This window comes from Mustela nigripes, chromosome 12 (assembly GCF_022355385.1).
Source record: "Mustela nigripes isolate SB6536 chromosome 12, MUSNIG.SB6536, whole genome shotgun sequence".
In the NCBI taxonomy this organism is placed as follows: domain Eukaryota; kingdom Metazoa; phylum Chordata; class Mammalia; order Carnivora; family Mustelidae; genus Mustela; species Mustela nigripes.
The window spans coordinates 93,469,049-93,487,947 of record NC_081568.1 but is presented as its reverse complement, the minus strand read 5'-3'; the positions used below and the strand labels follow the sequence as shown (position 1 = coordinate 93,487,947).

The 18,899-nt window shown below is 34.6% G+C and overlaps 2 protein-coding genes across 5 annotated transcripts in view; one reads left to right on the top strand and one right to left on the bottom strand.

Annotated features, from left to right (window-relative positions):
* Positions 1-4,542, top strand: part of TRIM23 (tripartite motif containing 23) — a 29,323-nt gene extending 24,781 nt beyond the window's left edge. The window contains exons 10-11 of the mRNA XM_059417969.1: positions 486-610; positions 2,527-4,542. Of these exons, the coding sequence (XP_059273952.1) occupies positions 486-610; positions 2,527-2,706 (305 nt within the window). The 3' untranslated portion in view covers positions 2,707-4,542. The remainder of the gene's footprint in view (positions 1-485; positions 611-2,526) is intronic.
* Positions 4,543-7,022: 2,480 nt separating this feature from the next.
* The window catches only part of PPWD1 (peptidylprolyl isomerase domain and WD repeat containing 1), a 22,282-nt gene continuing 10,405 nt past the window's right edge, over positions 7,023-18,899 (bottom strand). For all 4 annotated transcript variants that reach the window (XM_059417965.1, XM_059417967.1, XM_059417966.1 and 1 more), the window contains 6 exons: positions 14,626-14,816; positions 13,573-13,762; positions 10,681-10,862; positions 9,957-10,038; positions 8,417-8,599; positions 7,023-7,329 (listed from right to left, as the gene is read on the bottom strand). In XM_059417965.1, coding sequence (XP_059273948.1) covers positions 7,186-7,329; positions 8,417-8,599; positions 9,957-10,038; positions 10,681-10,862; positions 13,573-13,762; positions 14,626-14,816 — 972 coding nt within the window. In that variant the 3' untranslated portion in view covers positions 7,023-7,185. The remainder of the gene's footprint in view (positions 7,330-8,416; positions 8,600-9,956; positions 10,039-10,680; positions 10,863-13,572; positions 13,763-14,625; positions 14,817-18,899) is intronic.

Genomic DNA, 18,899 nt, shown 5'->3' with positions numbered 1-18,899 from the left:
GAGTCCCGCATCGGGCTCTCTGCTCAGCAGGGAGCCTGCTTCCTCCTCTCTCTCTCTCTACCTGCCTCTCTGCCTACTTGTGATCTCTCTCTCTGTCAAATAAATGAATAAAATCTTTAAAAAAAAAAAAGAGCACTGGTAATAATTTCTCTGACATTGGCCTAGCAACTTTTTTCTAGGTAGGCCCCTTGGGGCAAGCGAAACAAAAGGAAAAATAAACACTGGGACTACATCAAAATAAAAATCTTCTACACAGCAAAGGAAACAGCATCATTTCCCCTGTTACACATGGGGAAATGAAGAGATCTGAAAAGTTAGGTGAGGTCATACTGTTCAGTATTGCTAGGTGCTCTTGTAGTAGGCGCCTTTCTGTGAAAAACATAGTAAATAGACTAACCATAATAAAATAATGAGACCATTAAAATATTTAGTCCATTTATGAAAGTTAACAAATGACTAATTCGATTTTTTTTTGGGGGGGGTAGCTGTTGTATTTGTTGTTGATAGCAGTCATAGAGACAGAGTTAGTGAAGCACACAGTGAACTTGCGAAGTTGTTAACGGAAAAAGAACTCCGAGATGCTTTGCTCCTGATTTTTGCTAACAAACAGGTAACATGTTTATATTTCAGAATACTTGTTTAGTATTTTGTGTATTCTATGTCATAAGGTCGCATAAGGTAATTTCAAAACTGATAATTCAATAGATATTTAAGAAGTTTGTGCTGGGTATTTTAAATACAATATATATAGAAAGTGCTGTACTTGGTACCTTGGAGTATATAAGGTGGTTGATGCTTACCAGAAACTCCTATATATGTTTGTAAACATGTAAGTGACTGTATATGAGATTCTAATACATAGAAAACTGGTAAGTAACTTCAGTAATATTAACAACGTGTCATGGAAAAATAGAGTGGTTCTAAAGGTGGCATCTTACAAAAGATGTGTACAGTGGGATTTGAGTTGAAATTATAAAGAGTTCAAATTATGGGTAGGACTTTGAGTCAGTTTGTGAAAGAAAGAACACTGTAGGCAGAGAAAATGGAAGCATGAATGTTTTAGGGGAGCATCAACAGATATATATGTGAGGGGCAAGTAGAGGATGAAGAAAATCTAGAATAACAGATGAGGTCTAGAAAAACTTGGGATTTTATTCCATGACAAAGGGAAGCCAGCAGAAGGTTTTCAGACTCCTATCTGTGTTTCAAGACTGTAATCTGGGGGTAGGACATAGAATTAATCAGGGGGAAGGGACTAGAGATAGGCAGATGTGGTGAATTGCTATAGTAATTCAAGTGGGCGAGTTAACAAGACTCTGAATTAAAGGAATAGAAGGGTGGAAGCAAATGGAAAAGAATTTATGAAGATAGATTTGTTAGAATTTGGTGTCTGAATGGGGATGGTCAAGGACAGGGAGAAGCTACATATTCCTAGATCTTGAGTCTATGCTTCTAGGAGGATGAGAATGCTTTTCCGTACAGTAGAAGGGCTAAGATCTCATAAAAAGGAAGGGTAGGATGAAGAATAAGGGATTTCCCTCTTAATAAAAAAAATAAAAGGCAAACTACTAAGAGTAGATACACTTTGCTTTGCTTACTGAAAAAGACATGCAGATAAGGCAAAGTGGAATATCATTTCCACTTAAATTGTTAAAAATGTTTCATAATCTTCAGACTCACATATACTGTATGGTGTGGTTTTAAACACATTTTCTTGGAGGGCAATTCGGCAGTATCATACCTATCAAAATTTTAGATGCGTGTACCCTTGCACCATACAATTCTACCTCTAGTAATGTATTCCAGATATAAATATCCTAAGGTTATCCTGCAGATAATGTTGCAAATGAATGTAGTTAAAAATACGTTACATATGTATATGTATTTGTAATAGCACATAAACAGAACCTCAATCTAGATATTAAGTAAATGACCGATTAAGAAAATTATGTTGCACCTATACCCTGGAATGCAATTCAGATGTTAAAAATAATGTAGGTCTTCTTGTCCAAATAATGGAAAGATACCTATATTTAAGATGTGTTAAGTTAAAAAAAAAAAAAAAAGCTAAAGTGTGTTTCTGTGTATTTGTATAAATATGCATGGAAATTATCTGGATAACTATATAAGAAATCATAATTCGTGGTTGCATCTAGGAAGTAGGGGTGTTCAGGAGTATTTGGAGTGGGAGCTTAGTTACTGTTCATTATATAAACTCTATGTATAAGCCATTTTTGTAATATGCATGCGTTAATCTGTTTAAGTTGATGCCGTGTGACTCAGGCAGTATCTTTCATTCAGGTTTCATCACCTTTATTGATTTCACTCTAAGGCCATTCTTACAGACTATACTATAAATGATCTTAATCACAACTCTATTTTTCACAGAATAATTACTGAGGGGTGAATCTAGGTTTTAACTTTAGCTTTTTGTTAGAATGGTACCAACAAAATTCATTTTAAATGGTAATTTTGATGGGCTGATTATAAAAAAGATTGATATATATATATATATATATCTTTCAGGATGTTGCTGGAGCTCTGTCAGTAGAAGAAATCACTGAACTTCTCAGTCTGCATAAATTGTGCTGTGGCCGTAGCTGGTATATTCAGGGCTGTGATGCTCGAAGTGGTATGGGACTTTATGAGGGGTTAGATTGGCTCTCAAGGCAACTTGTGGCTGCTGGAGTATTGGATGTTGCTTGATTTTAAATGCAAAAGTTATTTAAAGTTTTGTGGTTAAGAGTTATTTTGCACATAAATGTTATAAGAAATTCTACATCTCAAAGAGTTTATTTAGGATGTATATTTAAAAGGAATCTCGGGTGGGGAATTCAGTACAATATTGTCTTTTAAAAAATTACTCTGTAATAAAATTTAAACATGTGAGCAGATTAAAATTGCATTAAGTAGGGACTTCTTGAAGATACATTTTTTAAAAACATACATTTGTTATTTAAGTTTTTCACATTATGGCTGACCCATATATTGGCAAAGAAGTAGTCGGAGAAAGGGTAAGATGGAGGTTTATTCTTTCAATTAAAAAAGGAATAGGCAACTGAATACCTAATGGAACCTCTGTGTGAAGCAAGTGAAGCATGGCTTCTTCCTTATCTTTCCTTTCACCTGGATTTTGGCAGTATTTAGTAGCAAAAAAGCAGTGACGTAATGAAATAGAATCCAGACTGCATCTTGGGGTAACAGGATTACTTCACTTCTTTGTTCAGCGTAACAGAATATCTTTAATGCTAAATACTATAAACTACAGAAAATTAATATTTTATAATGTTTTATTAAAACTTTCTCTAAGCCCTTTTATATAAAACCCAGTGAGTCAGATGAAATGTTATCTAACTAGATATGAGTGTCAGATTAGTATTAAACTGAAGAACAATTAATAATAAAACTGTGAAAGTCAGTTATGTTGTAGTTAATCTTCACTTATGAAAGGCCCATTTCCAGGGTTGAACCTCAAAGTATTATTTCCTAGGTCACAGCTCTAAATTGGTTCTCCTCTTTTCATTTAAAGTAGTTAGTTTCTTTTTAAAATAATACTGCATCCTTAGTGGGAACAACCATAGGCAAAATGTAGTAAGTTACACATAGAACCAGGGTTGGCTATACATAAAAGATAGAGATCTAAGTCGGAAACTACATTTACCTTAAGAGAAGTCATTTAAAGTAGTGGAGAATCAGTTACTTTAAATGCTTTCCCAAAATAAATACACTTGTCTTGACAATAAGACATTATTAAGGCTCTTCATGGTAAGGCCTTGAAAAGTTAAGGAAGGAAAAGAAATGTTAAGAAAGTTTACATCACATTTATTATGCAGTGTTGTAAAAGTTTAAAAATTTTGTGCTTTTCAGTTTTTCATTTTTTAAGGATAACTCACTGATTATGGCCGTACAACTTATATTTAAACATGGCTAGATTGGGTTTTGTTATTACTATTTTTTTAATGCTCCTCACCCTTTAGGATGAAGCTGAATAATCCCGAGTCTTATTAGTTGAAATGTTAGGAGATGTCCCTCTTAGGTGGCACTGTTTTGGTTCATTCTCTTCAGATGTACTTTTGTTTGTTTAAAATAAACAGCAAAACTTTCAGAATACAAAGCATTAAAAAGAAGTCCATCAGTGTTATGGGCAGTATGTAAATAAGTAAATATTTCATCCTTTATTTTTCAAGTAAAAGTCATGCTGTTACAAGTGTAATTTGTGCATATAAGTAACACTTATGAATTAAATTATTTAATAATTGATTATAGTAACTGTGAAGAATAAAAAACATGTTAACATTTGCCTGTGAGCCCTTGACCTGTTTTCTCTACTAGGTAATTGGGAAAAAAAAGTCTAACACTAACATGTGAACTTGCTTTCCTTGTAAATTTAGTTCATTTCACCAATTTTGCTAAACTTTGTAATTCACATTCTTAGCATATTACTAAACACAATGTAAAAATTGTGCTTAGACCTGATTATAATGTACATAATAGCGTTTGTGTGTGATTTCTTTTTTAAGAAATATTTTTCTCAGACTGTTATGACTATTTGTCCTTGTATTCTTTCACTAATCATTAGTTAAGATTTTGCTAGTTCCCTCTGGGAAACGTCAAACTTAATGAGAGAGATGTTTTAAATCCAGTCTATTAGGATTTGCCTCCTAGCTCCGAATTTCTGTATATAAGCCTAAATATTATTGTATGGTTTATGTAAAGCAGGTTTTAACAAGTGTGTAGCCCTGGTCTGTGATTCTGGAATGCTTTATCATCACCAGAAGCCATTATTTGCATTATATATAGACAGCAATAAAATGTTAAAATAATTTGAAAGAGGTCCTATCATTATTCTAAAAATTCTGTTTCATGTACCATCTATCTACTAGTATAACTAGTAACCAGTTAAAGTCATATTTGTGCTGTGGTTCAGAGAAAGAAAACCAAGTGGGGTAGGGGTTGACTTGCATGTCAAATCTGAGTTTTAACCAGTTAAAGTCATATTTGTGCTGTGGTTCAGAGAAAGAAAACCAAGTGGGGTAGGGATTGACTTGCATGTCAAATCTGAGTTGCAGTTTATTAAAGATTTAGAAATAACTTATTCTGTAGTTGCAGTGCAAGCCACACATAAATGAGTATTATAGCTAGTGTTTTGATAGAACTAAAATTTTTCATCAAACAAAGTGAAACTCGGTTTTTAAATTTCAAGTAACTACTTTAGAAAATGTCTGAGAAAACTTAGGTGTAGCCTATAAACTAATACTGCTAAAAGGAAGACATTTTCTGTAGCATTGAAATACCCTTGAATCTGCAAAGTAGTAATAGGGAAAAAGACATTGTACTTTCCCTAAAAAAAATAATGAAGAGGATGAATAAGCATCTTGCTAATAATTTAAAACATGCTTTTAAAAAAGCACATCTCAGGGGTGCCTGAGTGGCTCAGTGGGTTAAGCCACTGCCTTCGGCTCAGGTCATGGTCCCGGGATCCTGGGATCAAGTCCTGTGTGGGCTTTCTGCTCAGCAGGGAGCCTGCTTCTCCCTCTCTCTCTGCCTGCCTCTTTGCCTATTTGTGATCTCTCTGTCAAATAAATAAAATAAAAAAAAAAAAACACATCTGGCAATGTCTGTTTTTAGGTCTACTGATTATGTTAAATTTATGACATGAAATGGAAAAATTTGTTTATCAAATAGGATTTTTCACTCAAGCAAAATAACTATGTTTGGCAAAATGGGGCAATACCACCAGTTGGTGGCAGTATTATCAAAAATTTAGGATTATGTTTTCAGGAATGAATAAATTGCTAGGGAGATGTCTAGACACATAAAATAGGAAGAAAGGTAAGTGTCACAGTGAGAAGTCATTTTATGTCTAAGATCTACTTTATAAAAGGGGGATATGATATTAGTTTAAAGTAGCACAACTTGGCACATTCTTCCATCTCACAGGTTTGTGGTACAAAATGGATAAAGGAAGTAATCCTGCTTATCAACACAAAGTGTAAGTTTAAACATAAGAATGTGAATTCCCTAAACAGGTCTGTTGAACGTGTCCCTCCTTTAACTTCAAGAGTGTCTGGAAACTAGAAGCAATTGTTCTTAATAGTTAGGAAGTCAGGAGGGAAAGTGAAGAAATCAATACAACATTTTGAACTCATACTGTTTTACAGCTCGAATTACTAATAATTGCTCCATTATTAGCTACTAAAAGTTTCACTTAATATATAATTTTTTTAAAAAATTTTTATTTATTTCCTTGACAGAGATCACATGTAGGCAGAGAGGCAGTCAGAGAGAGAGGGGGAAGCGGATCCCTGCTGAGCAGAGAGCCCAATATGGGGCCCAGGACCCTGGAATCATGACCTGAGCTGAAGGCAGAGGCTTAACCCACTGAGCCACCCAGGCACCCCAATAAATACTTTCTTGATAGTATATTTAGCGAATTTTTTTAAAATATTTGATAGTATATTTAGTAAGGTAAGAAAAGATACTATAACTTGAGAACAGAAAATTTGAATTTAGTTATGTGAGGAAAATAATGTGAAAATAGTAAAATGGACCTGTATGTAAAACTAAGGACTTAAGTATTAATTTATTCTTATTCTTATGTTTAAATACTAGGTGTAATACTCATTTAAGTGTGATTTACTTGAAACTCAGAATAAGTTATTCCTAAATCTTTAATAAACTACAACTTCCTATTTATGTCTGAAATTTCACTTAACACTGCTTATTATTTTTAACAATGAAATGCAAAACTATATGACATGAAACATAAACCTAAGAAAAGAAGGGACGTGGTATATTACTATTACATCCTGTTATCCTTTTTTAGTGGATCTAAAGAAACATGCAGGCAGATAATGTGACTGTTTTAAAAAGCTAAGCAACCTATGCATATGATTCTCATTATTTAATCTGGTTTTGAGTCTCATGAAAGATTACATGTAAGGGATGCTGTTTGCCCAAATTTGTTCACTTCAGTTTATCACCTCCTAGGATGAGAAATGCTGCAAGAAAAATCAAAGGCAGAGTTTTTAAAAAGGACCTTTAATAAAAAATATAAAAACATAATATTGGATCCTTGAAACATGATTTGTATGTTCAGCAAGTCCTAAGAGCTTTCTAATGTAAAATAACCCTATTTGATATATGTGTGTTTTTATTTACACATACAGTGAGACAAACCTTATTTTACTTGACAGTAATATTTATGATGCTGACATCCTCATAGGGCTTATCTGTTTTGGGATTGACTTTGACATTGGAGATCCTTTGTACAACTTCCATTCCTTTAGTCACTCGTCCAAACACTGTGTGCTTATTATCAAGCCAAGGCTGCATTGGAGGAGAAATGGAAAATCTTGGTTAAACCCAGATTTCTTAAATCATATCCTCTGGGTGAGCAAATTAAAGAGAATTTAAGTTTATGCTTCACTTTTAAAATTTAATTAAAAGGATATGCAGTTAACTTCATTTAGCAGCTTTTAAGAGTGATTTCCATAATTATATGAAAAAATATAAAAGCACAGGATAATGTTTAATTAGATATCTGCATCTTTCAGACCAGATCTAGAAGATGTTTGCTAAAGGTAAGTCTCTCTGCATAGCTCAAGAATTATGCCTAAGGCTTTCAAATTTCTCTGCAGGATTCCTACCTGTATAAGAAAGAGGCAGTTTGGAACTGTTAGCACATGCTACTCATTCATATTAGAGAGATGAGAGCTCAGATGCTGGCTCTTGCTGCCTACTTGACCTCTGGCAAGTTAATCATGTCTCACTGTTCATTTCCTCATCTATTTTTAAAACGGGGCATAGTGATACTAGAAGTACTATGAATATTACATGAGACTTTGTGCCTGATAGTAATTACAAATATTGTTCCTTTGTTGCATGGTGCTTCATTCCAAAAAATAAAATGTAATAATTTGTATAATTTTGTGTAACTGCATAGCAAGAAAGTGCAATATTCTTACATTTTTATATAATGAATATTCTTCAATGAGTATAAAGAATATTCTTATATTCTTATATAATGCTGTATTTTAGCAGATCTACAGTGCTGTTGATTATGGGCTGTATTCTGATTTCAGAGATATAAAAATACAGAATAAAGCTCTTAAAATTCAGAATTCATATACTCTGATTTCTCCCATTCTGAAGATAAGGAAACAGCCCCAGAAGTAAAATTTGTTTTCTGTTGTACAACTAGTATTGGCAAGTTCACTTAAACTCAAATGTCCTGAGTTTTACAAAGTAAAATCCAATTTGTTAGGTAATTTTCTACTTTCTTATTTAAATTGTTTTCATTGTTATATCCTGGCAGATATAAATAATGGTAGAGAATCCTGTAACTCTCTTCCACTGAATTCATTCTTCGATCATAATCTATAACTCTGTGGCTTATAGACAATGCTGTTCTTACCGTTGGTACTACTGTTATGAAAAACTGGGATCCATTAGTATTCGATCCAGCATTGGCCATGCTGAGTGTATATGGTCTGTCATGTCGTAATGTTGAATGAAATTCATCTTCAAATTCTCCTCCCCATATGCTTTCACCTCCCATACCAGTTCCTGTTGGATCTCCTGTTTGAATCATGAAGCCCTTAACAGGAAGCACACAAAAAACACATTACACTTCTCTTTTTCTATATGCACACTTTGGAATCTTATGTTTAAGAGTGTTGTATAGTCAGTAAAATCTTAACTTTTCTTAACTGTCTCTCTATAAACTGATTTTATTAACCTCAGTAAGTTATACTTTACTTTAAAAGATGTATTTCCATTGCTTAAACACTACCTTATTGACTGGAAACAAAACTGCAAAGATCTAATTTATAGACATGTACTGTCTTTCCCAATAATCTAATTAAAACCAATTAATATTGTAAGAAAGTTTTAGATCTGTATAGTGTGCTGTTTTATAGAATTGCCCCTCTTTTCTATCCTCCCTTTCCCTAAACACTCTGGATTGCCTAGTGAGTCATTTACTAATTCTTTCAGAACCCCCCAAATCTGATTATCCATCCCCCTTGTCATTTCTGACCTGCTAGTTACCCAGAACTGTATTACTGCCCCATCTATTTTATGGAACACCGCTCAACAAAATCCTGGGCCAAGTTCTTTCTCTTCTTCAGGTTTTAATTAGTGGTTCTCAAAGATTAAGTGGCATCATGTCTCTTTTATTACTTAAAATCTTATCTGCTAGATCTAGACCTTATCCAGTCACTCGGTACAAATAACCTCAGCTTTGGGTTTTATCTAAGCATGATCTTTTACTCTGTATCTGACCCTGGCTTTAACTGCTGACAAAATACTGATGCAGTGTTTCTAAAAAGTACCAAGTTACTATTCCTGTGTTTGATTCCAAATCTGACATTCATGACCATCCTTTTTTTTTTTTTTTGGCTTCTACAGTCCATTTTTCCTATTTTTTTTTTTAAAGAATTTTATTTATTTGACAGAAAGAAAGCAAGCAAGTGAGCGAGCACAAGCAGGGGGAGTGACAGGCAGAGGGAGAAGGAGAAGCAGATTCCTTGAGGAGCAGGAAGCCCTATGTGGGGCTCCAATCCCAGGACCCCGGGATCATGACCTGAGCCAAAGGCAGATGCTTAACTGACTAAGCCACCCAGGCCACTTTTCCTATTCCTTTCTAACAAACTGATCATTGTGAGACAGGACGATTCCTTAGGTTTAAACCTATGGTTATGCAAAAACATACTGTTCCGGAAATCACTTAAATTTTCTGTCAACTTGGGGCACCTGGGTGGCTCAGTCAGGTAAGCATCTGACTCCTGGTTTCAGCTTGGGTCATGATCTCAGCCTGTGGGATAAAGCCCCGAGTTGGGCTCTACCTTCAGTGGGGAGTCTGCTTGAAGATTCTCTCCTTCTGCCCCTCTCACCACTGCTCGTGCTCTCTCTCAAATAAATAAATCTTTGAAAAAAATTTTTGTATACCTTACCTTAATTATACGGTGAAATGTATGTCCATTATAATAACCATTTCTGCTGTGAACACAGAAGTTTTCCACTGTCTTAGGGCACCTAGTAAGACACATATTAAAAATATGAAATCTATTCAGGGCATCTTAAGAGTTTTCTTTGCAGTTGTGCTTCTTAATGGTGTTTTCAGTATCTTCTGAAACTTTCAGAATCATTTTTTTTTTCATAACCTCTTCTAACCTCAGGATAAACAAGAGTTGAAAGAGCATATAAGCCACAGTATATGCATATTGTTTAGTATATTATCTTTAGATCATGATTGCTTATTATATTTGAATTTGACAGTATTTAAATTTCAGAATCATTTAGCAGGTTAAAAAATACAACAACAGTACCTTAAGATACATATGTTCACTGAATTTGTATAGTGGGTTCAGTTCCTGGGAAAGGTAATTTTCTTTAAAAACCATATTGGGATATATAGTTAATATATTTGTATATCACTTATAGTTTACATTCAGCACTTTTGTAGCTATGTTTCATATTCCTAATAATAAACCTGTGAAGTATGTTTTGTATAAACTTTTCCCATTTTCTAGAGGAACAATTACCAGAAAGCTAAAGGTAGATGCTCTATCAAACACTTCTTTAAAATTCAAGTTTTAGTAATTTTAAGTTGCACAGTTTCTTCAAATAAAGACATTTATTTACATTGGTGTTTAAGACAACAGAAATAGTACATACTCAACAGGAAAAAGTTTGATGTGAATGTCTCCCATACTTGTGTGGATAATGGCACTATCTGAAACTCGTTTAGGTCCTTCAGCTTGAGTAGCTGCCATGACTTCTTCTTTCGAAGGTTTTTCATTAAAAACATCTCTGTCAGAATCTGCACTTTTTGTATCTTCTGGTTCTCGTTTGGTAAACTCAAAAGAAAATTAGAGTGAATGAATAAAATATTCACCTGGTTAAAATTTAACAACAAGAATATTTCATTTCTATTTATGGTATTTAGGAAAAAGAATTCACATCAGAACAAATCCTTATTTCAGGAATCACTTCCTATCACAGGATGTGTAATACAGTTAAATTATTTTTACACTTGTCTAATATGAAAATCCATTAATGAAAATGTATGATTTCAAATGGGATTTAATTTCTTTTTGGGTACACATTTAACAAGATGCAGTTTTATTTGAGGTAGCTCTCTGCTTCTGCCAGCTAATATGTCAAAACCTGTCATCTGTTGCTTACTTTCCACTATTTAGATTTCCTGGGTTTGAATTCCAGCTCCGCTACTGACTAGTTACATGATTTGGGGGAAGTAAATTCATTTCTTCCATTTCCTCATTCATAAATGGGGATGATAATAACTACCTCAAAGTGGTACCTGCTGCGAAGATTAAATGAAGGGATATAACATGCTTAGGGAACAGTGCCTAATGTATAAGGTACTATATACGTATTAGTAATTGTTATTACAAAAGCAGAACCTTGTGCTAGGTAGCCTGAGGATTCAAAGATGAATCAGAAATGCATCTTGACTTTCTTTTTTTATTGTCTGCAAAGCCCCATCTGTTCTATCTAAATCCTGAAGCTTGGGAGAAAGAATGTAAATTTTGAGTGAAGTTGCAGAAATTTCAGGGTACCTCAGGGTATTGGGAAAACTGAAAGAAACCTTTCATTTGTTAAAACTTCGGACTTCTCTAAGCCTGTTTTGTTTTGTTTGTTTTTTGTTTTTTAACTTGACTTTCATTAAGTAGAGACTTTTTCTCCCAAGAAAGCCCTACCTGATAACCAACTGAGTTCCAGGAAGTAAAGCCAGTGTCCCAGGCTCCATCTCGCCTAATGTCATTCCTGATCTATTTGTATAAAGTCCAAATTAACAAACAACCAAGGTAGAATGTTGTTGCCTTATAATGTTACTCTCCAGTTTTCAAAGGAAGGGCATGTCTGCTATATGATTTATCTACATCAATTTTTAAATAGTTGTCTTGATTTAGCTCATGTATTAAACTACTAGAGTTCAAATTCTGTAAAATTTTATACATATGTATACCATTTTGCTTTTTACTCATGAATAAGTATGTCTAAAAATGAAAGAATTTTATATTAGCTGTATAAAGATGCACATAGAGGGACTTTCTTTTTCTTCAGTGATTACAAGGAACATATATGATTTAATCAACATAAAAGTAAACTCTAGAGGAAGAAAAGGAAAATGTAACTTGTTAAAGTTTTTGATGAAGTGAATGGAACATTAGTACATGTTTTTAGTGTATACCAAGGATTCCCTATTACAATTAACTTTTACCTTCAAAACAGTTAAATTACAGCTAAAACAAGAAAAATTCTTTTTCTTCAGTATGTATTAATTTTTTAGCAAAGACCTTGACTATTATAAATAAAATTTTCATCTTAAAAGAATGTACCCATTTTAGGCTAAAAGTTTGGTTGCGATAAGCTGCTATTTCCCACATTTATCAAATGCTGGTAACCTGAATAGCATCACAGCTGCTTACAATATATCAGATGAAAGAATGAGTATACTATAATGAGCCAGACACTTTACCAAACCTTGTGAATAAAACATGAGGTCCTGTGAAGAAAACATAAGGTCCTGTATTTGAGAATTTTATATGAAGGAGGAGATGATAGGGTCAGAGATTTTAAAAAAGAAAAGAAAAGAAAAGAAATTATTCCAAAAACTGTGACATAGTGCACAAGCAAGCATACCTAATCAGACCTGATGTCGAGAGAAGGCTTCCAAACTGAGACCTAGTGAGAGTGCGGACTGGGGACAGGTGTGTGACTGGCAACAGGAAGAGCCTGCGCAAACACCTTGAGGTAAACAAGGACACTCAATTACTGCAAACGGGATCAAATTCAGTACAGTGTAGCAAATGAACTAAAAATGAAGAAAGACAGGTAGAAGAGCCATGTAATATAGGTATTTGAGGAGCCATTAAAAGATTTTAGGCAGAAAAATAGCCAAATTTGGGACTTAGAAATCTCTGACTTCAGTGGGGAAAACAGAAGGGTAGGGCAGAGGTCTCTGTATTTTAGATTTTTTCTGGTTGGCTTAACCATTAGGACGCTGCTACTCTTAGATAGCTTGGTAGTTTGATTCTGAGCCCAGTGTTAGTTAACATGCAAAGTACCTGTAGTACTGCAGAAAAAAATAATTCCTCAGGAATATTCACTTTTAAGATAGCACCATTACAAGGGAGTTAAAAGGCAATAAATAGAAATGTGCTTAGAGAAGGAAGTGTGCAAGTTCAAGGGAGATAAATTGTTTCAGAATAAAAGATGAAAAACAATCTTTTGCAGAATTTTAAAACCCCATAGCAAAGCTATTTTGGAAGCAATTATTACCATAACCGCTTATTTCCTAACCTCTAAGACAACACAAACAATTGCAGAAGCCAGGTTGAAAAATTTTCAAAACAGGAAGAAAACAGTACAAAATCAAGTCCTAGTTAAAAATTCTACAATATTAATGTTTTAAGATAGTATTCTGGTTGTTTAGAAAGTCTGCTATTATTGCCAACATTCTCTTCAGTTGAAAGCACAAGACAAGAAAATAAAACTCCAAATTGGAAGAATTAAGGTCTTTTTCCTTGTACTTCCGCATACCATATAAAATCTGTTCTTTTTGAAAGATGTACAAACTATTGTTGGGTCAGCTTGAATATTCTGAAGAACAGGGTTTTCAGAAGCTTTCATTTCTATAGTAGTTGCAGCACGATGTTTTTTGGCTATTCCCTGGAACAAAGCCAACTGCATCACTCTAATATTTTCTTGCTTGCCTAAGATGCGCACACACCTAGAAAATACATTTTATACAATAAAATTATCAGAATGAAGTCCAGTTACAAAAACTTTATAGTTAAAAGGTAGGAATCAATTATCCTTTATCCTTTACCTTTGTATAAAATAACTAGTAAAAGTTTAAAGAAATGTTTCTCTATCCCCCTCCCCCAAAAAGAATGATTTTAAATTGGTAGGTGGCTGGAACCTCCAGGTTAAAAAAAATACATTCAGTCATATAGTTTTAACTTATCCCTGTCGCTATTATTTTAATCATTCTGTAAACCTTCAAAGATTCTATACTGCCAAGAACTACAATATAAATTTGTTTACATGTGAAAATGTTCAGCACTAGATTTTTTTTCTCTTTATAATATACTTTTAAGTTCTTTGCATTTATATTCAGTGATAGTATCTTACTGTGGCTATTTTGTACTAAAACCAAATGGACTGTTTGCACAAAAGGCTTATGGTGGTTTCATGCATTTTAACTTCTGATTTTATGTCTAGCAGGATGTAATGCTGAATTCTGTGGTTAAAATATTTGGCAACATTTAACATGAACCAGGCTAATTTAAATCAATAAGCAAAAGAGAGACTGAAACTTGTTAAAAAAAAAACAACACACACACAACACAACTTGAAACTATGCATATCTTTTTTCCACTTCTTTTACAAACATGAGTGGAAACTTTTTACATAAGATTATAAACAACCAAAAGACCACAGAAAAATCCAGTCAAAACATTTGGTTAAGTTTAGACATTTGGGACCATTCCACTTGTCCGGGAACAAACAAAACTCCCATTGTTTCCCTAGAGGAGAAAATGGTCCCCCCAAAATGAATGCACTTTTAAAACATTTCATGTTAAAACTTACCGGTTTGTTTCTACATTTATAACTTTAATGCCTAGCATTGTTCCATACAGCACGAAGTGTCCAGTCTCGTCAAAAACTATGTTAATTAATCTTACTGCATCCACTTTCTCCAACTCACGTTCTACAGCCATTCGTCGGCCAAATTCCATGTCGGGTAACTGTTGCCTCATCTGCTGGAGTTCAGTAAACATCTAAGAAGCAAACCATTTATTAACAAAAAAGCTACATGATAAAGGGAATGAGTATTTTTTTTTTTAAATATTTTGTTTATTTACTTGACAGAGAGATCACAAGTAGGCAGAGAGGCAAGGAGGAAGCAGGCTCCTTGTTGAGCAGAGAGCCCAATGCGGGGTTCGATCCCAGGACCCTGAGAGCATGACCTGAGCTGAAGGCAGAGGCCTTAACCCACTGAGCCACCCAGGCGCCCTGGGAATGAGAATTTAAATAGAAGCACAGAACACATTAAGAGCTACTGAAAGTTTATATACTTATGCGTCATCTTCAGGAGGATTCTAAATACTATAAGCAGAAAATAAGTTCAATCATAAAAAATAGTATTTATGCTAACTGATTCTTCTTAAAAGTTTATGTAACTACTGTTTTCTCTATTGAAACTCTATCTACTGCCTTTTACAAGCCGCAGACTAGTACTTTCCAATAGAAATATAATGGAAACCACATATATAATTTTACATTTTCTAGTAGCTACTTAAAAAAAAAAACAGGTGAAATTAGTCTTAATAATCTTTTATTCAGGGATGCATGGGTGGCTCAGTTGATTAAGCATCTGCCTTCAGCTTAGGTTATGATCCTGGGTTCCTGGGATTGAGTCCTGCATCAGGCTCCCTGCTGAGTAGGGATCCTGCTTTTCTCTCTGCCTGCTGCCTCCCCTGCTTGTGCTTTCTCTCTCTGAGACAAATAAAATCTTCAGAAAAAATGTTTTATTGAACCCAATATATCCAAAATATAATCATTTAAGCTTTAGGCAATATTAAAAAATTGAGATGGGGCACCAGGCTGGGTCAGGTGGTAGAGGATGTGACTCTTGATCTCAGAGTTATAAGTTCAAGGCCCATGATGGGTGTAGAGATTACTTAAAAATAAAATCTTTTTCTTTTTTTTTTTTTTAAGATTTTATTTATTTATTTGACAGGGAACACAAGTAGGCAGAGAGGCAGGCAGAGAGAGAGGAAGGGAAGCAGGCTCCCTGCTGAGCAGAGAGCCTGATGCAGGAACTCAATCTCAGGACCCTGACATCCTGACCCAAGCCAAAGGCAGTGGCTTAACCCACTGAGCCACCCAGGCGCCCTTAAAAATAAAATCTTAAAAAACATTTTTTGAGATATATTACATTCTATTTTTCTTATATTAGGTTTTTGAAATCCTGTATTTTATACTTTCAGCCCTTCTCAATTTGGACTAGCTTCCTATCAAGTGCTCAACAGCCACATGTGGCTAGTTGGCCACATGTGGACAACACAACTAGACTGTAAGGTCCCTATACAGAGATCATGGGCTTGACATGATATAACAGGCACTCAGTTTTTGTTGAATGAATGAACTCTTCTTTTTTTTTTTTTAAGATATTATTTATTTATTTATTTGACAGAGAGAGGAGAGAGAGAGATCACAAGCAGGCAGAGAGGCAGGCAGAGAAAGGAGAGGGGGAAGCAGGCTTCCCGCCAAGTAGAAAGCCCGATGCGGGGCTCGATTCCAGGATGCCGGGATCGTGACCTGAGCTGAAGGCAGAGGCTTTAACCCACTGAGCCACCCAGGCACCCCTGAATGAATAAACTCTTGTTATTTCACTAATTTATAACGATTTCATGACATTTTAGAAAATGTTTCAAGTGGGGCACCTGGGTGGCTCAGTGGGTTAAAGCCTCTTGCCTTCAGCTCAGGTCATGATCCCAGGGTCCTGGGATCGAGCCCCGCACTGGGCTCTCGGTTCAGCGGGAAGCCTGCTTCCTCCTCTCTCTCTGCCTGCTTCGCTGCCTACTTGTGATCTCCATCTCTCAAATAAATAAATAAAATCTTTAAAAAAAAATGTTTCAAGTTATTTTAACAGAGCGTACAACACAGATTATCATTAGGTAAATGTGATTTTGTGTGGATGAATATTTTTGAGTGCTCTCTAGTTTTGTTATTTGGTTTTCTTTAGATATTTAAAATAATTTCAGATAGGGTCACATCATAATTACTATGTATTATTATACTGTAAGTTTCTCCCAAAATATGATCTTTCATATACTTTTCCAGATATTTAGAGCATCAAGCAGCAGAATTCAAAAGTAGGTCTCCACTGGTGATAGAAAGAAACCAGGCTTATGTTCAATCTTTTTTTTTTCAGGCTTGCATTCACTAGAAATCCTTTTTTTCTAGATACGGAGAGAACAATGTAAGTAACTCCAAAAGACAAAAGGAGGTATGTGTATGAGGGAACAAGAAGAAGCAAAGTTCTTACAGGACAGATAAAAAGCCTGGTCATTAGAGTTTTTTGTGTCCAGTCTCTGAGACTGATAATTGTTTGTATGCTAGAAATAGCCTACATGCCAGAGTAAATTTTTGTAATGAGGGATTCTTGATTATTTTGTTACAGAGAAGATTCATTTTCTTTCCTTTTTTTTAAAGGATTTATTTTAATTAATTAATTAATTAATTTGACAGCAAGAGCGAGAGAGATCACAGAGGGAGAAACAAACTCGCCACTGAGCAGGGAGCCCAATGTAGGGCTCGATCCCAGGACTCCAAGATCATGACTTGAGCCAAAGGCAGACACATAACTGAGCCCCCAGGCACCCCAAGAAGATTCATTTTCACTGGCCCTCTGCCAGTGAAAATGAAGTATTTCATAAATACTTCTGCTAGTGAAGTATTTCATAAATGTTAATCCAACCTGATAAGTACATCAGTATCTTTTTACATATTCTAGTCTTAATACCACGGCCTCTGTGATACAGAACTATATAGCCATAGGCCGCATATGCATATCTCTTTAACTGTGAGATTTCACACATTCACTACTCACTAGCATTCTAACTAATTTACTTGGCATTTGTTTTTGTTTTGTTTTGGTAACTTCTCTTATTCTAAATCTCAATCTGATCATAAGCTTTACTACTGATTTTCTCTTATCATCTCAGCACTCTGACTTCAAGAAATGTTGAAGACAAGGATGAACAGAGTGGACTGAACAGCTCAAGAGTATTCGTGTTAAGAGATATACATCCAGAGACGGTGTTTTAATTTTTTTAAATTTTATTTAGTTTTTTAAAGACTGTGTTTTAAATGTTTTAATATTTAGTTACTATCTAACATTAAAGAAGAAAACATTACAAAGGATGTTTTCTCCTTTTCTTAAAAGTATAGGGGAGAGCTATTCTCTTCCACCAAGAAAATGAGTCATGGGGATGATTTGACTGCAAATACATCTTCACACTTGTCTGGATTCATACTACTTTAGGCAGATAATCTACCCAACTTACTGCTACTTGCCACCAAATAAGAGTGTTACTGATAAAAAATAATAGAATTTAAGACCTTAATGCAGGGAATCTAATATAAATTGGTCACTACCAAGACTGTAAAATTGACAAGGTCATACAATAAACATTACTGCTACAAAGGTTCAACCCACAGATTCTTAGAGGATGCAACATACCATTAGCAATGATGAAATCCAAATTTCCACAAAAAAACAGTTAACTTTGCATGGATAGAAACTCTTATTCTACAATTACATGCTTTAACAAATTCTTTTTTTGTTTTTTGTTTTGTTTTGTTTTAACAAATTCTTGTTAGCAGTTATGTATCAGGTATTGTTCTCAGTGCTGGAGATACAAACAGGAACCAAAATAGATAAGGGACCATAGATTCATAGAGTTTAATTTATGAGGGGTTGATGTGTATTGATCAAAAATAAGACCATGCCAAATGCTCTACAGTAAAATTAAATAGTGACACTGAGTCACGTTAAAAAAAAAATTGTCCTACGGGTAGATAGGTGACTCAGTTGGTTAACCAACCAACTCTTGGTTTTGGCTCAGGTTGTAAACTCATGGGTGTTAAGATCAAGCCCCAAGTCAGGCTCTACACTGAGCAAGGGCTGAGTCTGCTTGAAGATTCTCTCCCTCTGATCCCCACTCCAGCTTGCAGGTATGCTTACCCTCTCTTGTCCTCTCTCTAAAGTAAATAAGTAAATCTTTTTTTTTTTTTTTTAAAGATTTTATTTATTTATTTGACAGAGAGAAATCACAAGTAGATGGAGAGGCAGG